This window comes from Suricata suricatta, chromosome 12, assembly GCF_006229205.1.
Source record: "Suricata suricatta isolate VVHF042 chromosome 12, meerkat_22Aug2017_6uvM2_HiC, whole genome shotgun sequence".
In the NCBI taxonomy this organism is placed as follows: Eukaryota; Metazoa; Chordata; class Mammalia; order Carnivora; family Herpestidae; genus Suricata; species Suricata suricatta.
The window spans coordinates 11,566,126-11,577,397 of record NC_043711.1 but is presented as its reverse complement, the minus strand read 5'-3'; the positions used below and the strand labels follow the sequence as shown (position 1 = coordinate 11,577,397).

Below are 11,272 nucleotides of genomic sequence, written 5' to 3'. Positions count from 1 at the left end.
ATGAAATAGAAGTGGGGGTTTTGATTTTTTACTTTGCTTTTCTGTTTGGAGTATCATTGAAACTACTGTATTGTAAATGATGGAAAATAATTGCATATGTTAAAAAAATAAATTGTATAAAAAATTAAAAAAATTTTAAAAATGTTCATGAAAAGAAGATAAGAGAAAACTTGGCAAAGTTTTAAAATTCAATACAATAATCCTATAGGTACAGGTATGGAAAGCTGGTAACATCAAATTCAGGTAATAGGAATAGATATGCAATAGCTATCAAAATGACAAAAACTGAAACTGTCTATGAATCAGCAATTGTCCTTCTGGAAATCTTTGGTGGAGTGACCTTTACATGTGTAAGCATGGCCCAGTGTTCACAGATGTGGACTTACTGTTTATTTTAGCAAAAGGGTAGAAAAAAATCCAAGAATCCATCAATAGGTGATGTTTAGGTAAATTATATCACAGCATATGGTAGAATATCACACAGCAATCACAAAGGGAGGAAGTAGGGGGCACCTGTTTGGTTCAGTCGGTTGAGCATCCACCTCTTGATTTTGGCTCAGGTCATGATCCCAGGGTTATGGGATTGAGCCCTGCATTGGGCTCTGTACTGAGTGTGAAGCCTGCTTGAAATTCTTTCTCCCTCTCCCTCTTCCTATATCCATCTTTCCTGCTTGCATGCTCTCTCAAAATAATTTTTTTAATTTTTGGGGGGCACCTGGGTTAAGCATCTGACTCTTGGTCTCAACTCAGGTCATGATCTAATGGTTCATGGGTTTGAGCCCCACATCAGGTTCTACATGGACAGTGTGGAAACTGCTTGAGATTCTCTCTTGCACCCTCTCTCTATATCTATCTCTAAATGAATGAATGAATGAATGAATGAATGAATGAATGAGAATATACATATATATGCACCCACATATATATACTCAAAATATATGAGTATATATGAGTGTGTGTATGTATGTGTATATGTGTGTGTGTGTGTGTGTGTGTATGAGGAATATGGTTGTCAAGTTCTATCACACACTATAGGATGAAAGGTAAATCAGAACAGACTCTGGAAAGCAATTCAGCCATGGCTATCATAATTGAGAATACTAACATAAGTCTCTTTAACAAAGGAGGGACCCAGATAAACTATCAAAAGCAATGCAACACACAGAGAGAAGGAGATCTAAGACACACTGTTGAGTGAGTAGAACAAGTTACAAACAGTATGTATATGGAAGTACAGAATGTGTTGATGGACAAAAAGATATGATAGATAGATAGATAGATAGATAGATAGATAGATAGATAGATAATTATGGAGAGACACATTTGCAAATCAATGAGTCTAGAAACCCTCGGGAGACAGGAAGGCTATTAAGTTGGTGGGGGAGGATGACAATCATAACTATAGTCTCCTTTTTAACGTCTCAGGGCAAGAGGAACTTGTTCTCACTGTTGCTTTTGTAATTCAAAACTATTTTTCCAAAACTCATATTCTGAGAAAAGGAAAAGAACTCAAGGATATGTTGTTAATGTGTAGACCTTAATTCCCACATGGAAAGGGAGAGGAGATTGTTTTCATATAAATGTGGGTATAAGGATAAATGTCTTCTGGAAGGATACACAAGAAATTACTGACAGGGGTTACTCCTAGGGTGAGGATATTTTTAAAGTTCTTTTCCACCACAAACTCTCTTTTATAAAGTTTTTTTTTACAAAGTGTACGGTTTTTTTGAAGCCTGGGTTGAAAAAGCATAAAAATATTTCTCTAACACAAAAGACTGTTGTGCTGAGTGAAAGCTTGGAGTGGAAAATATTATCTACAAAATGCCTATCCAGTCAATGCCTCTTCAACATCCCCTAGACTCTCGCCAGGGCCAGGTCTCAGAATCCTCTCCCTGGTTCCTATGCAACAGCTTGTCCTCTCCAAGGTCCCCTCTAGCCCTAGAAAGATAGTACTGGGGGTGTCTGGTTGACTTGGTTGAGTGTTCGGCTCTTGATTTTGGCTCAGGTCATGATCTCACCCCCTTTTGACCACCCTGTCTTATTGAATTCACTACACCCCAACTGTACCCAAATAGCTACAGATCATCACTCAAGGTCTCTGCTGAGACACTCTCTCTACTCTTACTTCTGTATCTCTTACTATCAATCCTAGCCCTGCCCAGAGAGGTGGAACAGGGGTCCCCTGAACGAGTCTATTACCCCATCAGCATGGAGCTCCAGGACACAGAATGGGTTAGTAAGAATTGGAGATGGCACACAATTGGAACAAAAAGGCAGTGTGGCAGTGTTCTCTGAATGGAGACTGGATGGATGATGGTGTTCCTGGACAAGATTGAAGGATTTCTTTTTTTTTAATGTTTTATTTATTTTTGAGAGAGAGAGAGAGAGAGAGAGAGAGAGAGAGAGAAAGCATTATCAAGGGAGGGTCAGAGAGAGAGGGAGGTACAGAATCCAAAGAAGCCTCCAGGATCTGAGCTAGCTTTCAGCACAGAGCCTGACGCGGGGCTCAAACCCACAAAATGCAAGATCATGACCTGAACCGAAGTTGGACCCTCAACCGACTGAGCCACCCAGGTGCCCCAAGACTGAAGGATTTTAATCCCATGTCCCTTGTGAATCCTGAAAGAAACACTATGGAAGGAATTAGGAGGTAAGGGACAAGTAAACATTCAAGGGGTGAGGATGTTTGGGGGCAAATGTGATTTAGGAGAGAAAAGTGAGTGGAGTGGAAGTTCACTTACTGAATATTAAGTGGTATCCTCTACCTTCATACATTGTCAATAATCCTCTCAGCAGCCCAGATCTATCAGTCACTCTCCCTTGCTCTCCAGGCTGAGTACCAGACACCTGCCTTTGCGCTTTGCTCCTATTCTTGATAAGCAATAATAACACAATCAACAAAAAGTTTTTTCCCCTCCCTCAGCCAAGGAGCAGAGCCAATGAGAGAGGTTCAAGAACAGGACATGAGGACCTGCACTCACCATTCAATCTCCTTAGGTTCACGGTCCCTCAGGAGCTCTTGCACCTCCTGCCGGCAGCGCTCCTGATACTCTGGGTGCTTCGCAAGGTTGTACAGGACCCAGGAGAGACCACTGGCTGTGGTGTCATGACCTGAGAGGCAGCCAGACAGGCTTGGGTCTCTGGGCTTGTTCAGCACCAGAGTGAGGACATGCCCTTATTTAAGGCCATCAGGGAGGATGGGGAAGATGAGGTGGGATAGGGTGGTCCAGGGCCCACTTGCCAAGTCCCTGGGATTGGACAGACTCTTTTCCTCCTGTAGTCCCACACTGAGATGCTTACCTGCAAACATGAAGGTGTCAGCTTCAGCTCGGATGTCTTCGTCTGACAATCCTTTTCCATCTTGGTCCTGGAGAGAATATAAGACCACCACACCACACCCGCTCACACACACAGAACATCATTATCAGCTCTGAGAACTCATAAGCCTCACTTGAGACAATCTCTGAAGCTCCAAAATCCATCCAGAAACGATTACGAGGGCCCCACCCCACAGGCCTTCTCCTCCTCGGCCTCTTTGCCTCCTGGTTTGTCCCTGGTGAGAGGGATCAGTAATCCACAAATATCTTCATGTTTCTATGTAATGAGGACTTACTGGAATGTAGTTACTGGCCTCCTGGACTACAGGAGACCGAATGACAATCTCCCTTGCAAGTTAGAGATGAGCATTGCTCCAAAGCCATTTGCTCTCATTCTAGGATAGTAAATCTAGAGAATCCTCATCTCCCCTGTTGATAAGCCAACAGAACCTGTAGATTTTGCCTTCTCAGTGTTTATACTCTAAATTCTTTTCTCATTTCTCTCTCTCTCTTTCTCACACACAGATAAGGGGAAAAAAAGAGAGATGGAGAAGAAGATGGAGGAGGAGAAGGAGAAGGAAGAGAAGGAGAAGGAAAAAATGAAGAATGGGGGGGAAAGAAGTGGAGGGGAGGAAGACAGAAGAGAGAAGAAGGGGAATAGAGGGGGAGAAGACATATGCAGAGGAGAAGAATGAGAAGGGACAGATGTATCGGCAGTCCTATATAAATTCCAAGATTCATAATAAAGAGTTATTTCTCTTATGATGGAAGCATGGTTGCATGTACAGATAAAAGCATCATGTAACCCTCAGATGAATTTTACAGTGAGTAACCATGGCTACGATTTTACTCTGGCCTCCCTTATTTCTATAACAAATGGGCTTCTCTGGTCCAGGATTCTAGTATACAAATAAATACACACACGCGCGCGCATGACTGACTACCTTATGAAGTAGAGTAAAATCTCAGGCCCTTCACAGTTTCAAACTTAGCAGTCCCCTGTGGGTTACATTCCATTACACCATCCCTAAATCATATACCTAATCTATCCTTTTGTCAAACACCTTCCATGCCTCCCCAATGCCCTCTGGATCAAGTCTAAGTCTTCAATTCGAAATATGAAATATGAAATAAAGGTCCTTTCCATCTCTTGAATCCAGATCATAGAGAAACCCACCTTGGTCAGCAAGAGAATATCAATAAAGTCCAAAGTCTTGGCCTTAGCCTTGGCCTTGAGGAAGTCATCAACACCCTCATCAGGAAGAGTGCGGCGTCTTTCCTGGATGACAGCATCTGTAAAGTTGTGCACCAGGCGGCAGGCTCTACGGAAGCGTTTTCCATCTGGAGTGAGGTAGTACAGGAAGTCCGTGTGCACGAAGATCTGCTGGTGCCGTTTTGCCACAAGGGCACTGAGCTCTAAGATGGCAGCAATATATTCACTAGGCTTCCTGTAGGAAGAGCGCATGGCCCTCAGCCTTTAGGGCTGCAAAAATGCCTGCAACTAGCAGCTGGGAGCTACCACCCATCAAAAAACTGAGTATCCAGGAACAAATGACCCTACAGATACATGGTGGGGATGATCCAAGACACGTGATTCTCCAGACTTTCTTCTCTCCCTGATTCCCATTTCTTTGAGCTGCTGCATGAACCCAGGACCCAGAATACACATATGCTTCCTTCTTCTCTCTCAATACAGCTCAGACTTCATCTTCTCCCATTTGGTCAATGGACTCAGGCGCCTTTCTACTCTTGCATCCAATTTCAACACCACCCCTGTCTACATATCAGTTGGTCTTCTCTAGAGTCAGATGTCCAAGAACACCTTTACCCAAGAAGCTCATCTGCTCAAAAACTTCCACGCCACCATGGAAACTTCATATAAAGTTCACACCCCTTGCATGGATTTTGAATGTCATTAAAATATAGCTCCTACCAACCCTTCCAACCTCATTCCCAAGGTGGCTCCTCACTGTGGCACATGCTTTACTCATCCTGGTCCTTTTGGCCTTTAGCAAACATTTCTGCTTACCTGAAAGGATCACTCTTTTTCTTTGTTTTCCTTCTCCTTCTTTGTCCCACTCTGCCCATCTCATCCAGAAGGTCCTTTCTGATTGCCCTGGTAAGCCTTCTTCTCCCCATCTACACCCTTGGGTCTATGGTTCATGTTCACAGGCCCCAGGTAGATACTCACTCCTGGCAATTGCTGTCAAAACTGAAGACACATTTCTGCAGACTGTCCAGGGTCATGAGGCTGATGTGTTCAAACATGTCCAGGCGGGTGCTGCCCTCTGACACCAAGCGCTTCCACTTGGCCTGGGCAGAGAAGGAAGTAGGGCTGAGGCTGGGACCTGCCTCCCCTGAATCCCTGTGCAATACCAACCACCAAGAGGGAACCCATCGTGCCCAAGCTCCTGGTTCTCCACCCCAGACACTCTTCCACAGGGAGGACTAGGTTTGGTAGGAGTAGAAACTCTTACTATTAAGACCCCATGGCTGGGACTCAGAAGACATGAGTGCAAATCCTGTCTCTGCCTCCTACACCCCTGTGAGCCCTTGGTCAATTCATTGCTGCTCTCTGGACTCCACCTGTCAAAGCTACCATTAACAGGCAAGATGACTTGCTCTGGTATCAAACAAGCCAGGTTGGAATCCCAGCCCCACTTATTAGGTCACTTGCTAGCTGTGTGAACATGGGCAAGCTCCTTAAATACTGTGAACCAATTTTCACCATCTCTAATGAGGTAATAATAATCATCTCTACCTCATATGGTTGTGAAAATCAATTAGACAATATATGTCTTGGATATATTGATATAGATTCTGGCATATAGTAAGTGCTTGAGAAATGTTAGCTTTCATCATCTTAATTGTTATAAATAAAGAAAAAGTCCCCTATGTTGAAAGAGGTGAGTACCCCTTCACCTTTTTACAGGGTATGCCTAAAAAAAGGCGAAGCTCTGGTGTTCTTTACCTGAGGAACTTCTCAGAGTTGTGTTTGCAGCAAACACCCTTGAGCAATAATGTAACGCTTCCTCCAGAGAAATGTCAAGTTTGTTCTTAATTGCAAAATGTCATAGAGTTTCCTAAATCTGGTACCCCTCCCCTGTAATGCAACATACTGCATAAGCATTGAAGGCCACCTGGGTTATCTCCATGGGATTTGGTGACTTAGAGAAAGAATGCAAACCAAGAAGTACATGTGCTTGCTGTGCCATGAGTAATAAACTGTTCTTTTTTCTCTGACACAGGAGTTTCGTGTCTCCTGGCACAATCCACAAAGCAAAAATGATCTCACGCCTTAGCTCCCAAGTATGAAAATAATCCCAGGCCCTTCCCCAAACCCCCACCTCCAATTCTTCACTTCCCTATATCAACACCCTTTTCAATGTGATTTTTCAGCCACTCCATTAAGAGATGAAGGCTTTTCACCACCTTTTGATTGTATAATGGCCTTTTGACTTGCTTTGACCAATCGACCATAGTGAAATGATGAGGTGATCATCTTAAACCTAAATCTCAAGAGGCATTGAAGCTTCCTCTCAGTCTCCTGGAACCCTGCCTCAGACATGTGAACAACCTTGAGATGCCTTCTGGAGGGAGAGAATCACATTAAAGAAAGTTCAGTTCACTTCTTTGTAAAAAAAAAAAAAACATGGAAATTAACACCTTCTGAGCACCTACTATGTGCCAGGGAATGAACACATCATATTATCTTGAATACCATGCAAAATGGAGATAAATATTCCCATTATTGAGTCTAGGAGAGGAAGTTCAGTGGCCCCAAAACTATATAGGAGAGTCAGAATTCCATACAAGATGTCTCAGAGCCCCTATCAACCCCAAGGCTTCAGCTGGGACCCTAGGTTCAGAAGACTCACATGCATGACATTTATACTGTCATTGAAAATCTTCACATAGGGCTTCAGGATGTTGAAGTGGAAGGCAGGTGTCAGCATACGGCGATGGCTGCTCCATTTGTCACCAGCACTCAGCAGAAGTCCATCCCCTATAGAGCAGTCACAAGAAGTGGGCAAGGGCAATGCCTCCTCCTGGGTCCCCAAGGTTGTCCCCAGTCCCCTTCACCCACAGTTACTCACCCAGCCAGGGCTTCAGGAAGCTGTAGAAGACCACATCCTTGGGTGCAATGGCAGCTGACATGAATGAGGACCGTCAGGGGTCATGTAGAGGGGTAAGGGAGGGGCTTTGAGTTGGGGAATGGAGGATCCCAGCCAGGGAATGCATACCCCCTCCAAGCCCAGCTTAGCAGAAATGGGGACAAAGGCAGAGGAAACAGAGAGTGACAGGGTTAGAGGGGAACAGAACAGCTCCAGCACACAGCAGACCAATGGCAGAGCCCCTGGAACACCTCGAAATATTTAGACGCTACCTAATGTAGCACAACACATTCCAAGATGCCTTGACATGGCTCCTAGCCAGTCCAACTGGTTGGAAACACCCAAGCACAAATCAGCACTCCACAACATGCCTTTACAGAGACCTAGGAACTTATCCCAGAACCCTCTGTCATATCCTGGGACTTGTGACATGGCCCCAACATGGGTTAACATGCTCTAACATGAAACAACACACATAACTCACACTGACAATATGCAACATGCTCTGACGTGGATCCAAAAACAATCTGACATGACCTCAGTGTTTGTCATACATGGTCCCAGACAGGACTTCAAATATTACCACTAATGTTCCAGACATGGATCAGGTGTGACCCAGCCATATCCTAAGACCTGCCCTGGACAAGACTCACATGAGGCCTCAGCATTTCTCAGAAGGACTCAGGTTACAGACCTCAGACCCCTCAAATGTGGTCCAGACATGAACTACAGGAGAACCAGACAATCACAAATGGCATCCCAGACAATAAGCAGACAGACTCCCCACATGCCTCAAATATCCTTGGACAAAGCTGAGGTCCAGATATGACAAGGCCATCTTCATTTGATCCCAGGTATAACCACAGAGCAGGTATAACCAGATATAAAGTATATACCAGCTGTAAGCAGAACATACATGGAAACATAAACATGATCAGACCTGGCCATACAGCAGACATCACACAATCACAGTCTAGGTGTGAGCAGACTTGACCAGATCAGGTTGGGGGTGGGGGGGTGGGTCCAGGTAAGACAGATACAGGGCCATCTCCACAGCTGCACCTGGGTCACCCACCAAGCTGGAGGCAGCACAGACACTTTAACAGTGAGCAAGCCGTGGCCATGGGTGTCTACCTGGAGCAAAGAGTACAGGCTTGATGCAGGTGGGGTGGAAGATGCGGATGACAGCGTGCCAGGGACCCACCCACCAGCAGCACACATCCCCATAGGTGCTTGCCAGGTTCTGTGTGTACAGAAGACCTTCCTCCGAGCTCTGAATCTGAAGACAAACAAAAGGGACCCAATTCACAGTCTTTCTAGATCCCCCGATAGAAGGACCAGCAGAGCAAAGACCCAGACCTGAGCCCCATGCGTCCTCTCCAGCAGCTCAGACCCCTCCTGGGATCCCTCCCCACACTCTTGATACAACAATTGGGGCTCCTTGGTTTCAGGAACAAAAAGGGTCTTTCCCCCATTTGGATCCTAAACACCACATTCACCTGGCTTCTCTTCTGAACCCATTTTCCATATAAGAAACCTGAGGCTCTGAATGATGAAGTCATTGCCCACATTCTCCCAGATAGTAAGTGGCACACCTGAGATCTGAGCCCAGGTCCATTGGAATTCCAGGGCCTGAGTTCTTAGCCATAAATCTACTTTGAGCCCCAAAACAATAGCTCTGAGAACCTACACTTGCCAAGACCAGGCAATCAGAGCCACGGTGGTTAAATGAGAAACCAACCCTGGGAGCAGGCCAAGAAGAGTAAAAGGAGTTTTGCAACTTTTCCCCTGGCACTGTTGGGAATAAGCTCACTTTCCCACGGGGTCTGAGCTTGTTTATCAGAATGAAAGTAAAGCCATCACAGAAGAAAACAGAACCAAAACAATGAAGACAGATACTTGATGATGTTATTTGAGACCTGGATGCAGCCATGCCTGAAGACAATGCTCTCTGGACTTCACTGTGAATAATAGATTTCCTTTTTATATTAGACTATATAAGGTTGAGTTTCCAGCACTCACAGCTGACAAAGACCTTGGCAGCCAGAGACAGGTGGGTGACTTTCTAGAGTCATGCAGAATTTGAATGTTAAAGGTAAGGTCTCTGTGAGATGCTGCTCATGCCCCTGCTCAGCCTGATCTGTCTGGAAGTAGAAGAAGCAGAAGCAAGGGAAGGGAGCCAGGCCCAGGTGTGGTCTCCTCATGGAGATGCCTGGGACCTTAAGCAAGTGACCAATGAATTTGGAGAAGACAAACTGAAGAATAGGGTGGAAGGAACCAACCCACCAGAGGTGGGTATACCAGAAAGAGCAGCCCAGGTACTCCATCAGCTGCCAACCCTCATTGCTCTGGACCTGGGGTTTGTGAGACTGAGGCCAGGCTGGCAGGGGCCCTCAGATCTATCAATGCCCATCGCATCACTCTGCCATCTGCTGTAAAAATAAGTTTCTGCTTGTCATTCCAGACCCAGTTCCAATAATTCCTCCTCCAGGAAGTCTTCCAGCCTGCCCCAGCAGAGGCCTTGATTCTACTCTGGGCTCTCACAGCCATGTCCCTCTGGTCAATTCCTTACCTCACTGGGTTTGGGACCTCTCTGTGTATATCCATGTCCTCAAGATAGGGGGTTGTTCCAGGACTAAGCCTTGGGTTGAGGGCTCTTGGGTCCCAGTGGTACCCAGGACACCAGGGTAGGAGTGGGGGATCAGACAGCAGTGGAGGGACACAGTGCAATGGAGTGATGAATATAAGAAGGGAAGAGGAAGATGGCTGAGAGAGAAGAGGGGAAGTAGGGCCAGCGACCTGCTAGTGCTGGGGGAAGCTTGGAGATGGAGGGGCTGGCAGCCCTGGGTTGTGTCACGGCCCACCACCACCAGAAGCTCTGCATGAGTACCTGAGGCATTGGTGATAATCCGGATTGTGTCGGGGTGGCACAAAGTGACAAGGGGGATGGTAGGGCCCAGCCATGTCACAAACCCCTGGGAGTAGGTGGCCACCATCTGAATTAAGACCCTTAAGCCCTGCTCCGTGGGGCAGACCTACAAGCAAGACAGAGGCCGTCACCTCCCCAGAAGGAGCCACAACAGATCCCCCTGCAGCCACTGCAGTGGACAGTGTGTCCAGACTCTGCAGAGATGGTGGGGATCTCTGCTTCTTCCTGCTCCTTCCCTTGGGGACAGAGGGGTCCTGGGGGCCTCTCCACATCCCAACAGTCCCTCCTGGAACACACGGAGAAGGCATGCTCTTTGCCCACAGAGAGGCCGACTGTGGCTTGAGAAGTCAGATCCTTCTGCTAGGAGTGGTTCCAACCTCAGGAACATGCACATGGGGGAGTTTAGTGGGCAGCAGGGGGGCCACAAATCTTGAACCAGGCTCATTCCCATGTCCTGTTATGTCCTGGCCAGTCCACACAGCCCCCCAGTCCCTCATATGGTGAAGGTCTGCAGGCCTCCCAGCTCTGGCAAACCCAACGAGACAGGTGTGAGCTCTGCCCCTCAGTCAGGAAGACATCTAACACCTACGTCCTCTTCTGCCCACCAGGCTGTGCACAGTGCCTCCTGTCTGTTTTTCTATCTCTCTGTCTCTTCATCTACTTTCCATATATCTATCTATCTATCATCCATCTCCATCTGCTCCACTGAACCCATGGACTCTTCCATCAGTCATGTCATTTACAAATGAAGAAACCAAGGACATATCCCCCAAAAGGAGAAGCAGGGGGGCTTGTCTCCTACTGAGGCATCTCCTCCAGTCCCACAAGAAGCCTCACCCAAGCCTGACAAGTACTTCCAGGTACTCCAGATGGGTGAACATAAGTCATTTTCACTTTTGTGACTGCTCCCT

At 46.3% G+C, this 11,272-nt stretch overlaps 1 protein-coding gene across 4 annotated transcripts in view; it reads right to left on the bottom strand.

Annotated features, from left to right (window-relative positions):
- LOC115273291 (docosahexaenoic acid omega-hydroxylase CYP4F3-like) overlaps positions 1-11,272 on the bottom strand; it is a 29,616-nt gene that overhangs the window by 14,596 nt on the left and 3,748 nt on the right. For 3 of the 4 annotated variants that reach the window (XR_003900776.1, XM_029916292.1, XM_029916293.1), the window contains exons 3-9: positions 8,567-8,711; positions 7,415-7,468; positions 7,196-7,323; positions 5,509-5,630; positions 4,495-4,765; positions 3,301-3,367; positions 2,982-3,111 (exon numbers count right to left, since the gene is read on the bottom strand). Coding sequence is in view for 3 of the 4 variants with exons in the window: in XM_029916292.1 (XP_029772152.1) it covers positions 2,982-3,111; positions 3,301-3,367; positions 4,495-4,765; positions 5,509-5,630; positions 7,196-7,323; positions 7,415-7,468; positions 8,567-8,711 (917 nt within the window). In the remaining variant the exon portion in view is untranslated. Of the gene's footprint in view, positions 1-2,981; positions 3,112-3,300; positions 3,368-4,494; positions 4,766-5,508; positions 5,631-7,195; positions 7,324-7,414; positions 7,469-8,566; positions 8,712-10,322; positions 10,468-11,272 lie in introns of all 4 variants that reach the window. The other variant, XM_029916294.1, reaches the window with a different exon arrangement.